The sequence below is a fragment of the Echiichthys vipera genome (genome assembly GCF_963691815.1).
Source record: "Echiichthys vipera genome assembly, chromosome: 17".
In the NCBI taxonomy this organism is placed as follows: domain Eukaryota; kingdom Metazoa; phylum Chordata; class Actinopteri; order Perciformes; family Trachinidae; genus Echiichthys; species Echiichthys vipera.
In genome coordinates, this window is record NC_139842.1 from 9,086,063 (window position 1) to 9,108,017 (window position 21,955).

The 21,955-nt window shown below is 42.3% G+C and overlaps 1 protein-coding gene across 1 annotated transcript; it reads right to left on the reverse strand.

Moving 5' to 3' along the window:
• Positions 1 to 2,032: 2,032 nt before the first annotated feature.
• Positions 2,033 to 10,292, reverse strand: LOC310959688 (butyrophilin subfamily 3 member A1). The gene is made up of 10 exons (XM_083931137.1): positions 10,173 to 10,292; positions 7,731 to 7,800; positions 7,239 to 7,337; positions 7,020 to 7,121; positions 5,543 to 5,677; positions 5,315 to 5,452; positions 5,180 to 5,231; positions 5,072 to 5,098; positions 2,992 to 3,018; positions 2,033 to 2,909 (listed from the first exon to the last, which is right to left on the reverse strand). The coding sequence occupies exons 2-10, from the start codon at positions 7,788 to 7,790 to the stop codon at positions 2,350 to 2,352; spliced, it is 1,200 nt and encodes a 399-aa protein (XP_083787263.1). The 5' UTR covers positions 7,791 to 7,800; positions 10,173 to 10,292; the 3' UTR covers positions 2,033 to 2,349.
• Between the last annotated feature and the right edge of the window lie 11,663 nt (positions 10,293 to 21,955).

Genomic DNA, 21,955 nt, shown 5'->3' on the forward strand with positions numbered 1-21,955 from the left:
GGAGCGGCAACGTACAGCCACTGGTCCTGCTGGCTTAGCTTCTTTCAGGGTGAGATTTCCAAACCACACAGTAATACAATTGGTCAAGACATTCTCGATTACGCAATAGAAATAAGTTCAAACGAGTCTTTGCATTTTAAGTAAAATCATGGAGCCTGCGTAAGAAGAAGAGGCGCTGTCTCGCTTTCTTAGCAATGTCACTGGTGTTTGAGCTCCAATTCAAGTCCAGTTCGAGAAAGAGTCACGCCCAGGAATTTACATTCATCAACAATCTGCACCTCAGAATCATTGATATTAATAGGCGTCTGATTCCTATTTTGGCAAGTCAATGACATGTTCACTCGTTTTTTGATGTGTTCAGAAGGAAATGGTTTCCTTTACTCCATTTAACTACATTTTCTACCTCCTCACGATAATGTGATTCATTTTTTGAGCTAATAAGCCAGATGATGGTTGTATCATCTACATGTTTTATTATCACATTACTTTCATGAGATGCTACACGGTTTATACAGTGTGAACAACAAGGGGCTCAAAATACATCCCTGCTGGGAGCCAGTGCTAGCATGCAGCTCATCAGAAATACAACCATTGGTTTTGACCCTTTGTGGTCGGCAAGTCAAAAAATGAAAAACCGAGTTGCAAATGGCAACGTCGGGTCCAAGGTATTTGAGTTTGTGGATAAGATTTGTTGGGACCATTGAGTTAAAAGCTGAACTGTAGTAATGATTAGCATCCTAGTGTATGCTTTCCCATTGACAAGATGCTTGTAGACTGAGTTCAAAGCAAAGGAAATGGTGTCCTAAACACTTCTATTTTCACTTCTATAATCAGTGCCAAATTCCACAGCAAATAGGCCTATAGACCCTAACACTACCCCCTAACCCTAACACTAACCCCTAACCCTGACCCTAACACTACCCCCTAACCCTGACCCTAACACTAACCCCTAACCCTGACCCTAACACTACCCCCTAACCCTGACCCTAACACTACCCCCTAACCCTGACCCTAACACTAACCCCTAACCATGACCCTAACACTACCCCCTAACCCTGACCCTAACACTATCCCCTAACCCTGACCCTAACACTACCCCCTAACCCTGACCCTAACACTAACCCCTAACCATGACCCTAACACTAACCCCTAACCCTGACCCTAACACTAACCCCTAACCCTGACCCTAACTCTACCCCCTAACGCTGACCCTAACACTAACCCCTAACCCTGACCCTAACCGTAACCTCTAACCCTGACCCTAACCGTAACCTCTAACCCTAACAAAATGCTGATTAGAATCAGTGAATGCGACTAAAGTAAGGAAATCTTAAAACCATTGAAAAGAGGCAATAAGATAGTGAAACCTGACCTTAAGGTCCTTCGCATGTAGATGTTTGTTTCAGTGCAAAATCAAATGAATATTGCACAACTATGACACAAGACTGGAGTTTTCGTGAGCCCCTGGAGTTCTGTGGCCTCAGGGCAGTGTGTGGGTGGTAATCCTGCCTTGTCTAGTACAAATTAATCTCATTAAACCAAAATTGTTCTCCATAAGCATTTTTGCCTGTTTTTTACTCACTACTTTACAATAGCATGTGTGAATCATTGCATACGCACCACTCCAATTTCAGCTTGGATGGAAATCTCTTGGATGAGATATCTTGGTGGGTACATAAGAGTTCAAAAGATCAGTCACTAGCTACTTTTTAGGCTCAGGTTCTGTTTCTATCCTCTGGTTATCTACCTTGCCACTGTGCTCTGAAAGTAAATTGTTAATAGAGATGGTGAGGAGGGAGAAACAAGAGAAGATGCTGAAGCTGACAAAAGACACCACAAGCTTATTTACCCACAGACACAGTGATCTATCAGGGGTTTGGCTTTGTGCCACACACTCTCAGGACAGATCTTTCTTTTTTTATGGTGCACTTTTCCTGTTTCTTTGTGATATATATATAGATAACGTATTATGTATATCCCTATTAATAAATAGACCAAAAAGAAAGACATGGATTTGGTTTATTTATCATTCACAGAAATGCATTCTCACCGCAGTGTTAATATTGCACAATACATTACATTAATACTATAGGTTTCTTTTCAAATATATGAAAATACATTATGTGTGAGCAAAGGGAAGCACTGCAACTCTATAGTCAGGTGCGACGATAACATTAAAGCAGCAGCAGCAGCAGCAGCAGAGGGTGGTCACATAGTGGAGCTATTCAATAGCACAATGGTGGTCTTTTACATTAGGATCTCTGCTTCCTCCCAGTGATTATTATATAACCATGTGTTATACTGTATGATATCTACTGGCTTTTAAAGGAAGAGGTGACAGAAGGAAACTCAACCCCAGAGGCAGGACGTGGGGCACAGACATTGGGTCTTAGCTGCTGGAGACTTGATCACCAGATCCTTGATGATCTCCACCGTACCAAACAAGGGGAACAGCTTCTCATCGAAGCTCTCGTTATAGGTGTAAATATGGAAGTGTTTGTCCACATCATAGAAGGACAGCTGGCCGCGTTCATAGTCGAGGTAGATGCCCACCTTGCGGGGGATGAGGCTAGGCGGCAGGCTGGTGAAGGGCACCGTCAGCGCCTTCAGCTCAGTGCCCCTCTCCAGCCGCAGGCTCAGGTAACCTGTATCTGTGTTCAGGGACTTGAAGCCTTTCCTCAGGGCCGATTCTTTGGCCACGCCCAGCCTCCAGTCCCGCTCACCCACCTCCACTTCCCAGTAATGGCGGCCAGACCTGAAGCCTTCCATCCCGACAGCACACCACCAGCCATCGAAGCGCTGGTGGAAGTTGGGAACGTCCTTCCTCTCAAAGCCACAGCGCATCCTCTTCTCATCAGTGGAGATGAGCAGATCCGGGTTGGCTGTGTCCATATCGAGAGTCACCTCCACTAGAGAGAAAAGTAACATGGCTTAAAACAAGTTTGATAAAATATTATACTGACTAATAATTTGATAAAGTGAATGCTGTACCTGCAGCATCGTAGATCCAGTCCCACACTGCAAAAAACAGAGGGCTTTAGTAGTAAGAAATATTAGTCTAAGGGTGGTTTTACAGAATCAGAGCTGTGCTGACAGTACATACAGTGTAGGCTGTAAAACCAGTATTGAAGGAGCACTGTGTAGGATTGAGTAGCATCTAGTGGTGATTTTGCAGATTGCAACTGAATACCCCTCCCCTCACCTCTATTTCCAAGTGTTTAGGCAAGGCAAGTTTATTTGTATAGCACAATTCAACAACAAGGTAATTCAAAGTGCTTTATATGAAATATTAAAAGCATTGGGAAAAACAAACACATAAAACATATAAAAGATTCAAAAGGCCCTTTGGAGGTGTCTATGTTTGTTACGTCTGTTCTGGGCTGCTCTAACTTGGTGGGCTCCGTGGAAGAAGACCAGACTTTAAAGCCAATTTGACACAGTGTCTAAACGGAGGAATTACAACTTGTGTGTCGGTCATGTGATGCCATGCGGCCCAAAAAGACTTTTGCCCATTGCCTTACATGGCGAAAGAGACATTTGTAAACAATTTCCCCCTGAGAAGTATTTTTGATTCGGATTCTGAAATGTGTGGATACTTCTTTTCTTGAAGCATCATACCCCCCGTAAAGTTAGTTATGTTAATATCAGAATTTCACATTACATTTCATTTAGCTGACGCTTTTGTCCAAAGCGACTTCCAATAAGTGCATTCAGCAATTAGGGTACAAACCAGAAGAGCAAGTTATTAAGTAAGTGCAGTAGCTTCAAATAAGCCGATCTATAGAGTGCTAGATACAAGTGCTTGCTTTTCTGTTTTTTTTTTGTTTTTTTTTAAATTAAATTTGATTAATTCTGTCTTAAAACATTTGGAAAGTCTAGAGGAGCCACACGATTAAATCATTTAATCCTCATTCAGGTTAGCCTGAGTGCTAACCGGAAGTAGCCGGCATGAAATCCCCAGTGCGCCTGTTCTATGGGCCCCATAATATAGAAGTTGTGCCAATCATCCAGGTAATTTTAGACGCAGAAGTTGAACTTTTTTAGCTTAATCTGCCACTGAACAGCTTTCAAATAAATGGATGGGGCTCCGCCTCGAACGCTGTATCCAGTTTTTCTTTATACATGAAGAAGACCTGCTCCATAAGTAGGTATACATGGCTCATTCTAAGCTAAAGAAAACACAGAGATCTCGTGCTCACACTGTCCTCCCGGACCGAGACCCGTGCTTTAGGGTACTTGTCCCCCCTCCCTCTCCCCCCCGCGCCCCAGCCCCGTTTGTACTCACACTACCTGGGCCTCGGCCAATGCTTCTTGCTGTCCATACGCCATCACGCCGTAACACGTCACACGCATTGATCGCGTGTGTGGCTTTGTTTACAAATCTTTCCGTAGACCTCAGAGTTTTTGTGCGTGTTGTCGACTGTTTTTGAATATTTTCATCCGACCAAATCTGCAGTAAACACTCCACCTCCGCACCACACCAACATGAACCTTTCACCGCCATTGTTGTTGTTGTTAAATGTCCGCGCATGGTCCGTCCTTCTATTTACATGTCCGAACAGGCGGACATAACGCTACTGCCGTAGGGCTCGTGCTCGTGCTCGTACACGTGCGCACGCTCGTGCTCGTACATGTGCAAACGGCTCCGCTAAAGCCCACCTATTTCAAGCGGGCCGTGGCGGCCCAGCTGGCCGCAGTTGAGCGCGGAGCGGGTGCGCTCACACTACTTAAGGTAAAGGTACTAGACTTTAGCTGAAAAACCGGTTTTGGCCGCGGCCAAAAGGATAGTGTGATCACGTGATACACTAATGAAAACATCATTATGATTATGATATTCCATTTCGGCCAATCGATACCTCTAAATCTTACACACTGCTCCTTTTCAAGGACCAAATAGTAAATACTGTGGTGATGAGAATGTTTGTCTGCACTGAAATTTTCAAACTCTGGATAATAACATATAAAAATTTTCATGGTGCAAAACTACAACTAAATATATTTCTGTTATATTTCTGTCAAAGTAACTTGAACCCAGTAAAGCAGCTGGTACATATATATGTGTCTCACTCACCTGGTTGAGGAATGTAGGATATGGCACCTGGATGGAGATAGTAACAAACTCATAAAGAAAGTCTCCAGATTTATAACGAAAATTCAACTTCAGTTTTAATTTACAAACCAATCTTCTGAGTCCTCTGCTTCCACATGAGCCACTGCAGCGGTATGGTATCCTGCAAGAACACGCCAAAAAGGCTTTGTGTTACACATGCACATTAAACGTAAGGCAGTTAAGAATACTCTGTGAATTGTCTACCTTATCTGGGCGCTGCACCATTAAAGTCCAAAAAACAAGCTCCATGGCAGCCAGCAGATTGGGCGCACGGCCCCAACGCCAGGCTGACTGCAGGTCCTCCAGAACCTTTGCCACGGGTTCCCCAGGCCACACACTTTGCTGCAAGATGATCCATGTTAACAAAATCTGTCTATTGAGTAAACAGTGTCGGGTGAGCAGAAAAAGTAAACAGTGAATCAAACTTCCCACCTCAGGCTGAGCTCTCAGGTCCTTGATCCAGTTGAGGATCACCGTTTTGGCCTGCAGCAGGTCCTGCTCATTAATCATATCAGGGTGTTTGACCTCCTCCATCTCTGGCCAGCCATCTGTCTGCATGGGCCTCTTCTGCAACCAGAAACATACACGCCTTTAGTGGGAAAACCTATGACGGCGTATTAGGGCCATTGTAGGTTTGAAAGATTTAAGTGGATAATGTACAAGAAAAGTAGAATTGTAGAATTAAAACTGTCCAGACTACATAATATATGAAGTGGAGACTTTGAAGGGAATTTCATAAAATGCATGAAGTGTTTTTTTGTTGAAACGTCAGTGCGTCACATAGTCTTCAATCCGGAAGCACAGAAGATTTATACAGTCAGCACAGTTTCAAGATAAGTGTGAGCAATTCAGTATCCGACCAAATGTCTCCCCTCTCTAACTGATGTTTGCCAAGCGACTGAACCAGTCAGCGTTGGTTTTGAGGCGGATTTGAGTGTGACGAAACAAGAAGCTACTTCCATGGATGAGATGAGCGCAGCTATGAAGCAAGCCGCTCGCTAATGCTTTTCTCTCTTGGATCCTTCTGTTGGAATATGGACCAGACATCTACAATTGTGCCTTTTATCCGCAAATCTGCGTTATACAAAGGGCAAATATCCTTTACAGACACATTGTTTACTGTCTGAGCTTTGCTCCGACGCTGTTAGTACGTCATACGCTTCGTTGATCTGATTGGTTGATTTGGCCCGTATGTTGATGATAGATAGTTTATCCAATCAGCAACCAGTGTTTTCGCCTCTTTCCAAAAGATCTCTAAACGAGAGTTCAAATGGATATGCTGAGCAAATGCAAATCAATCCATGTGGCAAAGTCAGGCTAGTCATAAGTAGCATGGGAATTCTTGAGTTATGGCCATTTGTGCCAGATTTGAAGAAAATCCCTCCAGGGGTTATTAAGATATTGCATCACAAAAATGGAACAGACGTGAGGTTGAGGTGAGCTTGACCTTTGACTGCCACACCTTTGGCACAGCATAAAAACACAGCAAGCACTAGCTTCTGCGTTGTGATGAGGTTGATCAGAACTTGCAAAGTTGAATTGAACTACATGGCATTTTTGAACTACATGGTTCTTTTCTCAGAAATTAGTTTCTTTATTCTCGGAGAATCTATGAGTTTTTTTCTTGCAAATTCATGACTTTATAATCTCAGATAATATCGGAGTTTTCTCTCATAAATTTGTAAATTATTTCTTGTACTTTGATTTTATATCCACGATTTTTTCTCGTAAATATTAAGACTTTAAATTCTGATTTTCTTTTTTCTCAGAATATATTTTTATTAATTAATCAATTACCCTCATACGGTAATCCTTCAAACTTTCAGCATGTATGGTTATATTGTGTATTAGTGAGTTATATCCTGTCTGTCTCATGCTCTCCCTCTGGAAATGGATGAAGTTCGCAGACCTTGCTCTCTAACATGGAGGCCCACTGCAGGATGAAGACCCTGCAGAGAGAGGTTGGCCAGGTGTCGTCGAGGTTCCAGATGTTCTCCAGGACCTCTGACCTCTGCGGTGACACAACAGAGGACGACAGAGGGAAACAGGGGGTTGGTGATAGACGGAGAGGTAAAGACAAAACCTAATAGTACACGTCTGTACTTTTTCTGGTTTCACACGTGCATACCTGACACACTCGACTCAGGTCTCTGGCCAGATCCACAATAAACAGCTGATCCTCATCCAGAGGCTTCCTCTTCTCATTCTTCACTCTTTTGTGTGATTCCTGCGAGAAAAAAATTAAAAAATAAAAAGGATTTTCTATGGGAAAGTGTTTGGAAAAAGAAGAGTTCTCAGCTAAATAGGACCGTTTTCTGGAGGACATTAGTGCTGCTTTGTCAAATTAGCATTAGCAAGGAGGGGTCACTCAGTCTGATTAAAATGCACAACGCGGCTCTGTTCCTGTCAGCAGAAAAGAAAGAGCCATCCAGACTCTCACAGCAGCCTTCTCTTGTTTAATCAAACCAGTGAAGGAGAAATGCGTGCAGTCATGTGGTACTGACAAATGTTGTCATGTCCACTGTCTGCTTAAGTATCAAGGTGACCTAACAAAACAGGTTTGCACATTAAACACACAATGTTTTGTTTTTGTTTTAGAGTGTGCGCCAAGACGTTGTACCTTTATCTTGGCCGTAAAGTTTTTGGCCGGCTCCACCATGAAGTGAAAACACTGCATCATCTTGGCTGGACTGTAATAAGAGTCAGACAGTGAAAACATGTTAGTTTAGAGCAATGATTTACCAGCCTGGACACCTTGACACAAGACTTTACAGGTCATAAGGTTAAACCTAAGAGTAGCAGTGGAATGTAACTGACTACATTTACTCAAGTACTGTACCTCGGTACAGTTTTGACATACTTGCACTTTACTTCATTTCAATTTTATACGTTATATTTCTTCAAGACTACATTTCAAAAGGAAATATTGTACTTTTCACTCCACTACATTGATCTGACACTTATAGTTGTTTCTTTTTACATAAAAAAAAAAAAATGCTATACAACATACTGTATGATGTGGTTACATACTAAAAGAATAATAGTAGAATACATAATACATAATAAAATAATATGATATTCTATAAGAATATAACACTTTGAGAGGAACCATTATGTATAATGAGTCCTTTTGATGATTTAATTACATTTTGCTGATAGTATGTCTGCATTTTAGGGAACATTTTCAATTCAGGAATGTCACTTGTAATGGTAAGACCATGGTATTTCTACTTTTCCAATATTGTGAAAAGTGAGATTTCCATGTAGTTCTTATTACAAAGCAGACGGAGGTGCTATATAAATACTGTGAAATTATCATGACACTCAATCCACAGAGAAATGCACACAGCCTGTATTAAGAATCTGTGGTGTTAAAGGAGCCGTCACAACTTCTGTACCATTGTGATGTCACAACTATAATATTTATACTATAGGTCAGAGTGCCACTAAAGTGCTGTTAAAGTCATTACCCGACTGCAACGACGGTGCAGTAAACTCGATAAACGGGACAAGATGTAAGAAGAGGAAGTGGTGTCTCAGTTTCGCTCATTGGCTGAAATGCAATCTCAGAACCGATTGGCTACCTTCGGGCTTTTTGTTCTTATTTACCTGCATTCATATGAGGATATCTGTTGATAGAGACGTCGTCTTTCAACATCTCACGTCTAGAGTTGAGTTGAGATGATATTAGTACTTTCTCGTCAACATGTGTTGAGGTGAAACGGGAAAATCTGCTCACTTCTATTCCAAATTCAAATAGCTTTATTGAATTATGAATTAATATTGGCCACGCATTTTAGGGAAAAGCCTTGACTTTGAAGTCACAACGCATTATTCGTTTTGGTCCGTGAGATTTTGACACTGTGTCATCAGCCTTCTGATCTTCAGTCAGCCTGTAAACTGGAACACTGCTCATGTTGATTTCCGAAAACACCAGTGTCTCTTAATCATCAAACACGTGATGGAAAACTCACATGGCCATCACATAACATCAAGTGTGATCACAACAGCTTAATAAAAGTGAGGGATGTCATGTCCTCGGCTTTAGCTGGCATCACTCAACATGTAAAGTTACTAGAGTCAAATTATCTCGGGTGAGAGATGAGGCATGGGTCTGTCAGAAGGTCATCAAAGAGGCCAGAACACATCAATGATCATTAACTAGAGCAGAATCATAGAAAATCAGAGCAGGCCGGCTGAAACGTGACTGGCCCTGGGCCTGCACACTTCCAGCTGCCAGTCTCAGTTTGTCCTTGGTTAGTCTCTCTCTTTTCTGTCCTCCTCACTCACTACTTTCTCTCCATCGCCATCTGCAGAATAACGCATGAGCTTAGTCTGTGTCTCGCTGGCACCGAAGCTGTAAGGATGACCAGTTTGAACAGGTTTTCCTGTTGACCCAGACTGATGTGGGTGAGTGAACAGGTATAAATAAAGACGGTCGATCTGTACTAGCACAGACAGAAACAGGCCCCGGCTCGGTCATGAATGTAGTTATGCAGGTTAACGGGGTGTTTGCTGCACACCAGCTCTGTCAAACTCCGCAAATCTGCAGCATCCAGGCATCTGTATGTAAAGTACCTGCTGTGTATGTGGTCCACATGATGTGTCCCAATACAACATGCAGAAATGATGAGTCATATTTGACAGTTTTGCATTAAAGAAGTGGAAGATATTGGAATTGCAGTCTGAAATCAAGACATAGTGCGCCTGAAAAAGAATATCTCCGTTAAAAAAGGTTCATCACTGTCGTGGGAAAACATGACCATGCAGTTTCTGCTGCGTGAGAGCGACCCAGTTCGAGGCCAGCTGATGACTGCGCAGCAGGTAAACACACGCCTTCCAGTGTGACTTTGCGGCAAATCTGGACCATGGCTGCAGTTAAGACTCCTTATGCACAATGACACATCATTTACCTGAGGCTGCACATGCAACAGTATGACATATTTGACATGTTTTACACATTCATGCTGGTTATAATGTCGTACAACTGCAGCGCGTCCTGCACAACAACACAAAAAAAACACGCGGTGGATGATAACGCGCGCACGACGCACGAGCCTACCTTTGTCCTCAGAGGTTCAGTAAAGAAGTTCTTCTTCTTCTCTCTTCTTGGAAGCGAGCAGCCGTCTGTGTCTGGAGGAAGTGTTTGGACTGTGTGCTGCAGCGTTTGACCTTGTTTACATGCCAGACTGACAGTCGGGTGCTCGGGCAGGTTCGGCTTTCTCCGTCAGTGACGAACGAGGTTCTCCGGTGGACTGAGCGCCCAGCCATGTTTGTAAGGTACTTATGACGCAGTATGACAGGGATTTCTGATTATTTAACAGGAGGGGAAGTAAGTACGCCTACATTTACACCAGTACTCCTCTGAGGTATTTGTATTTTACCCTTTTCCACTTTATTTTTTATTGTTACTCCACTTTAATTAAGAATAGCCTGCTAATAATGATAACTTTTCTGCTAAAATGTATATTAAAGTGAATGTTTTGTAAGTACAGGCTAAGGCACTGGTTCTCAAACTGTGGTACTTGTACCAATGGTGGTACTCAAGTTCTCTTTGGTGGTACTTAAAGGAAACCCTAAAATAAAAAAGTAAACATTAATTACTTAATAAATATAATACTTTTAAGATCCATGAAATGTAATTTAAATAAGTTTGGCATTTCCTGTCATATTTTTGTCTCAATATCAGCCTGCTACGTAGTCACGTTTATGGGTTACAAGCTAAACTGTGATAGAAGAGAGTGAGCAGAGGTAAAATGATCGGTTTGAAAACACTGTCAGTTCTGATGCTCCCCTTCCTACAGCGTGGCTGTGGCTGAAGACAGTCAACAATAAATAATCTTCTGATTAGGAATAAACCTTCTGTCTGTAGCTGAATAGCTGCTGTAATCTAACATTGGTCTTAGTGGTGGGATTTGAGAGAGCCTAATATTTACGGAGGACGTACGCAGTGCACTAAGTTTTAGAACCATAGGCCTACTTAAATAAGTAAGTTTACTTAGAAGCCCTTGTAATGAAGTGAAATTAAAGTACACTTTAATCATGCATACTTATAGTTTATTTAAAAAAGGACTTGAAAACAAGTAAACTTCCCGTGGGTAGCCTACACGAAATTACCACTGTACATATTTGAGATTTAGTATACGTTTTTCAAATTACACTCTTGTAAAATAAACCATACACTTAAGCTAAAGTACAATTTTCATTAGTACACTGAAATACCATTTTAAGTATTGCAGAATATGAAGCCTGATTTTAATGCATTGAAGTTGAACTTAATGACATCTAATTTAAAGTGCACTTTCTAAAAGTATATGTTCAATGATGATGATAGGATTTTAAATTTAAGCTTGATACATGTTCACAGTGATTTTAATTTAGATTGCTGCCACCCTCTGGCTTAATGATCATAGACTTGACATGTGAAAGTTCAATAACACAGCGGATATTGTAGGTCTGCTGCTTATTTCTCATTAAAATTCCACACTCATACAATTACTGCTTATGTGACTGAATGTAATTGAAACCATCAAAAGTATTAGGATTTTGACACAAATTAAAACATTTGACATCTTCTAATAGGTGGAAAGTGTTTTTCAATGATAATATAATATGTATGCTACTATGAGACTTGTGTGTACTGTAATTAGGGGGACTTTAGAGTTTCACCAACAGTGATATATTTGTCTTTTTCAGTCAAAAGGACAACTAGTGACTCTATTTTGCCTGCAGGCGCCACAGCCTGTGAACCCCCTCTGAGCTTTCCATTAAAAAGGCCCCATTTAACATTAAATATGGTCATGTGCTCCATTGTTGATGTCAAGATATTAACAAAAACACGGTCTGCCCACGGCAGGCTTATTAGATATTAGAATGTATTTTGCTAATAGAAGTCCCACTCACCCTGCGCACTACGCGCTCTGGGAGGTGTTACAGGACAATCGCCTCCAAAACAAACCGCTTCAAAAAACAGTTTCATTCCCTCTGCAAATATCATTTTAAACTCTGAACGGTGAGGAATACAAATAAGCATGGACCTTATGTATTATGTAATGTGTCTGTCTGTATGTATATCTCTGTGATATGTTTCATATTTGATGTGATGTTGGAACCTGTACCAAGCTGTACTGATAACAAATTCCACCAGCCTGGCTGTGTGGTCATTAAAAGAATCAATCAATCAATCAATCAATCAATCAATCAATCAGCCAGAGAATTTATTGATAATGTGCAGTCTCATTATGAAATCACTGCAGTTTAATTTAGAAGAAATTGTACCTTCAGAGCTATATATATTAATATATATATATATACAGTATGTAATATATATATATATATTAATATTTTTAAAAACATTCAAGGAGTTTCTATTAAAATCAGGGTAAAACATGGAGCAGGCCTTTCTCTGCAAATGTTGAAAATGGAAAATAGCCTGTAGAAGAAATTATTTGGACAAGTCTCCTTTTGAATTTTCCTTTCTGTCTTTCATACACCCACACAGACCTTCATGGAAATATAACTTCACTATCAAAGGCCAGCTTGCTGATACTAATCTATATACAGTCTGTCTGTTAAATATTCATCATGTGCTACTGCTGTTTAACTAGAATAGTCCATCCATAAAACAAGAAAAGTATTTATTACATTTGTTTTCAGAAATAATGAGGAGTCACTCGTTTTCTTCAATAAATACAGAACATGACGATGTGCCGGACAGACATTTGGCATGTGTACCTGGTAGTTTGCAGAGATATCTGCGTGATAAAGACAAACAAAGCAGGTCTCGACAAATAACTTTGCATTTCTCCGATGTTTCCATTTCACATTCATTCTGCTTGACTCTGCTCCTTGGAGCCTTTTGGAGAACAGAACAGACATATCAATGTTTCTGTCCTAACTATAAGAGAGTGAGAAATCATCGAGAGTCCCATCTGCCTGAACAGAAAAGGCACTCTCATTAGCACCTTTTTTTCTCCCTATCACAGACTGAACCACATGTTGTATGACAATCATGGGCGGCTTATGAGACCTTGGGTCCCCGGGTTCAGACATGCAAAAGGCCCCACCACCTCATCGGAGTGAGACACTTAGAGTTTGTAGTTGTTTAGCCTCCTTCTGTTGTTGTTTTGTGTCTCTTTGTAGTTGTTACGCATCACTCTGTGGTTTGGTGTAATCAATTTTAGTCTCTTTGATTTGTGTTTTTTTGGGGTCATTTTGAGTCTCTTTGTAGTGTGTAGTTTCTTTTGTTTAAAGATTTTTTTTTTTCTGGCAGTTTTCAGACAGGAAATGGGGTGTGGGGGGGGCATGCAGCAAAGGGCCGCAGGTCGAAGTCAAACCCGCAGCCGCTGCCTCGAGGACCTTCAGCCTCTTTATATGGGGCGACTGCTCCAACCACTGTGCCACGAGCCGCCCCAGTGTGCACTTTTTTGATACCACGTGTTTAAAATGATATGATCTGCAGGGATTTGATAGTATTGAAAGTTCCCCAGATATAAAAAAAAAAAACAGCTCTACAATTAGATCTTGGCAACACAGAAAACACTGGTCATCAACCAGGCATTCTCTCCAGCGACAAGCTATCAAAAGAGGTATGACGGATCGTTTTTTTACTAATTGTATTAACATTTAACATTTCAAATTCTTGTATCATGAGAACCATAACATTTTGTGTCTTTGTAGTTTTTTTATGTAGTAGTTTTCGTAGTCATTTTAGTTTCCTTGGTGGTCGTATAAGACATTTTCACACAGAGATTCCACAACAGCAACGCAATGAAGCAACGCCAGTTTAACTCTTGGTCTTTGTGAATGACCAAAAAGACAGTAGAAAAAAACGTTTAACAGCTTGAAGCTGACCCAACCTTGAACTGCCAACTTTGTGTGTGTCTGTTTGAGAGTGGCAGAGAGAGACGGTGGACTATTGCACGTAATGTTTCTATAAGTTATTAATAACTTAGGCTACTCTGAACGCCGCTTTGTCACTTTTTGACCCTCCTGTGGCTTAGTAATGCTGTAAAATACGGCCTATTTAACATGGGGGTCAATGAGAAACTGCTCTATTATGAAACTTGCCCCTAGTGGACACTGGACGAACTGCAACTTTTGGCACTTCCTTATTGGGCATCAGGAAGTCGCTGTGGCTGGGGCTCGGGTTCTGCCCGGCCGACTTTCTCATTCCCACAGACTGTTGCATCTGTGTGTGACTGCCAGCGCAGAGGCGTAACAGATCTGTCCTCCTACTCTGTCTCCGTACCGTTCCACTCAGCCCCGCAACAGTATTTGAGTCTCTTCCTGGTACGTATGTGAGTGTTTGAGTGAGTTTTGTAGGTGAAGGCCAGGAGGGTACAGAAATATTCTTAACAGCGGTGTCTAATCGAACAGGTCTCTGATAACCTTACAAACTGAGGTCTGTGGCTCAGGAGCAGCACAATAAAAGAGAAAACAAGTGTTCACTGACAGTAAAATCAACAACGCAAATAGTGGTTCACTCTTTTTGATATGTCGTAGTACGTCACTTTCTTCTTCAAGGTGTGCCAGCCACCTCTGTTAAATGTTCATATCCAGTGATTCTCTGTTCAAATTCATCAGCATGTTCAGTAAGTGTCACAAAGTGTCAAATGTGCCAAGCCAAAGGTGTCCTTTCCTGAAGCTCCTCTTTGGTTGCTCCTTTATCAGCTGTCTCTCAACATAAACTCAGTCTTGAGGTATCTGAATCAGCTTGTGTGAAGTTTGAAGGATCCAAATCATGATCCAATCTTCTTTTGGGTACTTCATCTGTATATAAAGCTATCGCGTCTTTTTCACATTCATCGGACAGCTTGAGAAGCTAGCTCGGTAGCTGGATCACACAGGTAGAACAGTGCTGTTGCCATCTGAGTTGATTGGATGAGGTGTGTCGGGCCCAGCGTCGGCATAGATAGTCTGAGGAGTAGAGATGTCCAGACTGGATGAGAGGATGTTATACGGCAGCTCCATGGACTGGCGGAGACTCTCTTCGTATGTTGGAGGAGGCTGTAGGAAATGCAGCAAAACAAGATGATTTGTTATTAGGACCACCTGTGAAATCCAATCCAGTACAGCGATTCGGCAATAAAGTCTATTTTCACGATGAATGTTATGATTTTGTTGACGCTCTCATAATGTAAATTCAATATGTTTTAGCGTTGAGGTCATGCAGTTGTTCTGGGTTGTGCTGTTGGGTTGTGGACTGCAATACTCCGCCCCCCTCAGGAATGTTAATAGGGGGGACAAAAGAAACACATCTCAATATAATATCGTCCAGTACAACACCACCTTTTCATTTGGCCATGAGGTATGATTGAATAAGCTACAAAAATACATTTATTTCTTATATATATATTTGAATTTAATGGCGCTTTTCCTCATTTGAAAAAAGTGCCCTGAGTAGTAGTCAGAAGACTCGAAGAGTGGAATATACAGTATGTAAATACAGGTCCATTTACCATTTACCAAGCCATTAGCGACTATTACTGTAAAAAAGTAAACTACGCAGAGTCTACACAAGTCAGAAACCAGTAAAATCATTTCATGTCATTACCACAAAATTCCTCAGAACCGATAGAACATTTTTTTTTTCCCAGGATGAAGGTGTTGCTTTGCAAACATCCTGAGGTTCGATACCCATTCCTAAAAATGAAATAAATAAACGTGTAATATGTTTGTATTTACATTACCAATTAATTGCCATGTCGGCCGCCTGGTTCATATTTTTCCCCAGTGCATTATCTTTCTGATCACATCTGGCAGATTCACACTCCCCAAAAGGGTCTTCTTATCTTTTAATTGCTTGGGGACCCTCAGGCGACAGGAGCAACCCTACAACCCTGCCCTCTGTGTGATACTCACACCAGGCCGCAAAATTACTATCCTGCCTCGGGCTGCAGGTCAGACGGGTAAATTAAGAGGCCATAAGTTGCACAGGAGCCATGGGGGGAGGGTGGGGGCTACTATTCAGTCACTGGTGATGGGTTGACTGGAAAGTATGTTCTGTGAATGTGCCTTGTGTGCGTGTGTGCGTGTGTGCGTGTGTGTGTGTGTGTGTGTGTGTGTGTGTGTGTGTGTGTGTGTGTGTGTGTGTGTGTGTGTGTGTGTGTGTGTGTGTGTGTGTGTGTGTGTGTGTGTGTGTGTGTGTGTGCGTGTGTGTAAGAGATGGGCAGCCATGCTAAAGACTGTTTAATTAAGGAAATAAAGGAGAGGTCAAAGAACAAAAAAAAACGAAGACAGGAGCACAAAGCTGCATTCCCGGTCACTGTTTGCACTCAGGATGCAGGCTTTAATTATGTTTGATGTGGCTTTTTCTCATTACCTTGTTTGTTCAAGCGTCAAAAGCTCAGCGAAAGATCAACACTGTAAAACCTTGAAACGCGGCCGCCAGCACAATTCGGCGACGAGCATGAGATGAGCCGATAGCGCATCATGTTTACTGCACTCTGAATGCAGCCTAATCTTTAAACAAGCTCTTGTTACAATATTGTATGACAGCTCGGTCATAATAGAAACAGCCTGCTTCTTATTATCTCCATAATAAGATGAGTTCATATGAGCTTTAGCATTCTTTCAAACTGAAATAGGAGTACAATATCTCCTCTGTTCTCCTCAGGCTGAACAACAGCACCTGAAATACTTCATTCTCAAAGCATTTGTGACCGTATCAAGACCTAATCCCTAATTTAGCCAACCTCAGTTACAATGGGTCCATTGAGGCCGAAGCGGTCTGCGATCATCATGTGGATCTGCCTCTGGCGGTCCTTCTTTCGGACGCTCTCGTAGGAGGGGAGCCTCGGCATGGGGGCCTCCAGTGTGGGCAGGCTGTAGCTGGAGGGCAGGCCGACGTAGAACAGCTGACCTGCCTGCTGAGACACACACAGGCACCGAACAAAGAGGGACATTTATGAGGGACAGGAAACAGAAGCATTTATGTGCTGTTTTTGTAGATCATTGATACCCACTATAAAGCTGCAGTCATTGAAACATTCACTTCAGAGGTGGGTACTGCCATATGTACAGAGTAATATGTGTATTGTACAGCATATGTTGTAAGAGGGAACTGAGAGTGTGTCTTCATCTGCTGCGTCACTGAGGCTTAGATTTGCTTAAAGGAAATGATGCTAACACACTACTGGACTCTCTCACCTGAGTGTTGCTGTCGTCCATGATCTGAGTCTGCTCCAGACAAGGAGAGCCCACCAGTGTCTGTCTGCTGCTGTAGTACTGAGGAGGGGTATCCTGTTAAAAAACAAGCAGTAATGACTGGAGCACCTCTTTCACAAGTGCACTGCCAACTATCAAATTATCGAGACATTACCCAGAAGAGCTGTACGTGAGAACGCAATTGTCTGAATCAGTTGGACTGGACAGTAGACACACTTTACCCTGCCAGCTCCCGGGTATAAAGTCTATGCCATGTCCGATTGAGCCCATGTTTGAAAAGTGCCGCTCATTGTCCGGAGAACTCACAGTGAGAGGGGGGGCATGCTGATGACTATCATGTGCCTGGTGTGAAAACCAAAAAGAAAACCAACTGGGTAAAGAAGCAGGGTAATTGACATCACGGCAAAGAAAATGGAGAGATGAGATTCAGCAATTTCTGTCACTGAGGTCCAATGCCAAAATGCATCAGACAAATTCAAGTAACGGCAAGAGACTTGGTTGTATATGACCAAATTACGAACCAGCTACGTGACCCCGGTGTAATCCGCGTCATGTCCTGCCTCCTGCACGCTCAAGTCAGGCGCAAACTCTCCCCCAAACCAGAGGGAGAAGCTCCCGTAAGTGACAACAAATCTGGCAGAATTTGAGAATGTGGGAAAGGCGACTTCAGACAACTGTCCGCACCTGATTCGTCAGAGGTTCATATGATAAAACTGCTTCAATTATTAAACACAAGCATTTATGTGTTTATTTTAGCGATGGATCCTGCTGCAATTAGTCAAAAATCCACTAATTTCAGCCCAATTTAGCAATGGTCATGCCTTGTTTAATCACTGTAGAAGCTGTCTGCTTTAGCAATACCATAAATTATCTAATCAATAACAAGACCACCCTCCAATTTCCGTGCCTCCACCCCGTCCCACCCACTCGAAAACAAGACCTGTCAGAGTCACACTGTATGAGGTGCAAGAATCCTGAAAAAAAGACTGCCAGGAAAACTAGGTAATTGCCTCAAGTCTAAATGAGTCTCCTTTGTGTGGAGAACAATGTGATGTCCTACTGTGTCATCAGGGTGCCTAGGCAACAAAACCCACCGTGTGGTCTTTTCTGTCCCTCTCTTCCCCTTGTAACTGCAGCAGGTACCTCTTAACGAGCACACTCCAGTAAACATTACGGCCTTGTATGTCATTTGGGCGGGCACTACAACAAAGTCAATTTAATGCCTGACTGGGATTTAAATCCAGCTTAAGGATAAGAGATGTTAGGACGACTTTCGCTGCTGTTGCTGACAAGATTTCCTCTGACAAAGAGGTAACAAAGGCTGGAGTCAGTGTGTAAGAAGTAGTATTAAATTATCTAAATTTATCATTTTCCCAGGCCAGTTAAACAATGACATCACTCACACTTAAAGTGGCGCACTCTGATGACCTTTGCCATAACCCTCACATAATTTCAGAGAGGCAGCGCCGAAATGGTGACGTCAAAGGTCACTTTCCCTCACTGGTTTGTACTTTTAAGAAGCAAAAAAAAAAAAAGTCCTCAAGAAGGAGAAAAAAAGCAGACTTGTCCTTTTGTCTCCTGCCATTGATTCAGCCAGTGTGAAAAAGCACAACCGTGCAAAATCAGTGTTGAAGTCGGGGGAGGACCCAAGCGGCAGCGTGTCTTTTTTACCGCTGCAAACCTAAAGGAGAGCCATTGTCCCCCTTGTGTCCCCAACACCCACAGTGGGGTCTGCCCACTATTCATGGTGCAAAATGAAGCAGGGAAAGGTATGTGACGATGAAGTCGAGGACATGAAATGTCCCACAGGAGCACAATGAAAGAGTGTTTGTGTGTGTGAAATGACTAACCTTCACTTCTGTCTACAAAATAAATTTAAAAAAACAGCCTTTATCACTCACACTCACGCTTGCACGTATCAGGTTTTCAGGAAATATATCTGACTCAGTGTTTTTGGACTCTGGCGCTCAGTGTTTACAGTCTGACACATTATTGCAGGGACCTGACAGGAAGTTCATGTTGTATCGGCCACACCGTGTACAGATACATCTGTAACTAGAGGCCAGCGGGACCACTTTGTACCAGTGACACGCTCTGTTAGTTCCTTAAACAGGACAACAGGACTTCTCCATTAAAACCACAACTGAAGAGAGCTTCCTTTCTGCTGAAGGGAGGGGGGGGGGGGGGTGAGTTACGTCTCTGCAATCTGAAGATAACACTCAAACTTCACCCCTGGGAATGATGGAGGTCAGAAAGCAGTCAGGAAGAGGAAGCGGAGTGACTGGGGCAAACCAATGAAAAGTTACGCTCCGTGGAGTGTTTACATTTCCTTCTCACCTTCATCCTGCACCGTCGTCTGCAGGCAGTTATCTTTGGTAGATAGATTTTCATGTTGGAGGTGTAAACAAAATAAATTTGTAATGATATAAACGCGCCTGGCTCTCTTATAAACCTCGAAGATGAGGTTGTTTTGCTTCACCTGCTGTGCCGAGGTTGGCAACAAAAACTGATTTGCAGTGATTTAATTACGCTGGCGCTGAAGTAGCATCAATATGCCGCGTGGTAAGTGCTAATGCTGTCCAATTCCATTAGAGTCACAGTGGCAGATAGTTCTGGAGGGCAAGCCAATTCAACCGAGGCAAATCCATCGCTTGACAATGATCATATCAAGTTTATTGTAGTCTTTTTCCCACAGCCGTGCAAATTGGATCTGACACTTCTTAATGGCGCGACACTCAGTGCACATGGTGTCTTTGAGCCTGTGTCCTCTCTCTCCGTCTCTCTCTCAGCGTGATCTCAACAACTGTGCTGAATCAGGATCGAGGCAGAACATGAGTCACTTTGAGAAAACCTTTAGTGTTTTTTTTTCCTTACCATATCTGCGTGTGGCCCCTGATAGGAGCGGAGTTTGCAGCACTGGAGATCCTTGCGGTAAATAATGGACAGCAGCACCACAATAACCACAAAGAACACCAGAGAAGAAACTGTTTGAAAAGCAGGAGAGAGATAGAAAGAAATGTTTGTTAATCACTGTTAAACAGACAGACATTGTGATTTTTTCCCCCCTGGCTGTAAAACTGACTGTAAAAGAAGTTCAAATGTGTGAATTTGGTGAAGCGTAGCAAGTTCATTCACTTTGAACAGTGTTGATTGACTGCTTGAACACTTGAAGGGGTATTTTTTTTCTCTTTTTCTTTACCTGTCTATCAAAATCAATGACAGCAGTAAAAAAAAAAATCTAGCATTAACTGTAATCGTGGTTTGGAGCTGTGAGTGCAATATGTGACAATCAAATGAGCTGTTATGTATAAAAATAAATTATCTGTAGGCTACAAGCCTTATCTCAATGCTGCAATACGGGCTCGATAAAGTGCAAATACAGACAAGTGAGACTCATTATCCAGACAGATGTTTCTCTAACAAATCTTTTTTTTTTTAAATATATATTTGGCAGTTTAAAGGTTTTACTTACAGGATGCAGCGACCACTGTGATCTGGTCCGATGTCAGCTGTGAGGAGGGGATGGTTGGACTTGCAGTTGTGGACATTTCTTCTGTGTAAACTGTTAATGTCCCCTTCAGAAATCCTCCTGAACTCACCAGGCTCAACACAAAAGCTCTCATCTTTTATATATCACAGAAAGAGACGGAGAGACCAGCTCTGTCGCTCCTCTTCATTGTCTGCTCGGGTCCCGGACAGGGGTGGAGGGGGTGGGGGGGGGGAGTCGGGGGACAGTCCACATGCGCTCTGCAAGTCGGATCAAACTCTCTCGCTCAGTAATAAACATGCCACAGCGTGCAGGGTGAAGCTCGTGCACACCGACGCCCTCTCCCAACCGCGTGACGTCGCTCCGGTTCTGCGCCGGGCGACAGTTTAGTTTATGGACACCGGCAGGCAGCAGCAGCCACTAGGGCCAGCAGATTTATTACAGAGACTCCCCCAAAAAACAGCAATATAACGCAGAGGTTAGGCCGACAAAAATCCAAATGATGTCCAGAGAGCAGACCAGTGTCTGCTGCCTCCTTCCCCGTCCACTTAATGGCATCCAGACACGGGTTAACACGCCGGATGCCTGAGCTGGAGTCCCGTTACCTTGGATACTGTGGGGGTCCCGTCCCGAGATGATTTCTATGCAGACAAAGAGCCAGAAAATGTAGCATTAATATTCATGGAGGGGGGACTGTGGAAAACTTATTTTTCAACTTCAACCATCAGATGCCAAATGATTGCAATGCAACGTATTATAATAATATTCAAAAAATATGAAACGTATGCAGCCGTTTTTTTGTTTCTTCTCAGTAACTTCAGATCAGACATGAGATGAGATTATTCTGATTTCATCAATGGTTGCCATGACCTTGATCTTAAAAACTGTAAAATAAAGCAGTAGTAGAGAAACTCCCAAGAGGATACTGCTTAAAAAATGAAATAAAATGTAGATCAAGTTCATGAACAAATCTGTTTTTAATAATGTAGATTTAAAAGATATAAGATAGCTTGGTCTATTTGGTAACCAGGCTGGATTTACATATAGATCTGACATACCTCATCCAGTATACAGCCTGTGTTTTGAATGCAGAGAAAACAACGTGACAGGGTGAAATGGATTTCTTAAGTGGGTTCTCTACATATTTGGCCTTGATCCAGGCTTTCTGAATTAAATCAAGATATTATATT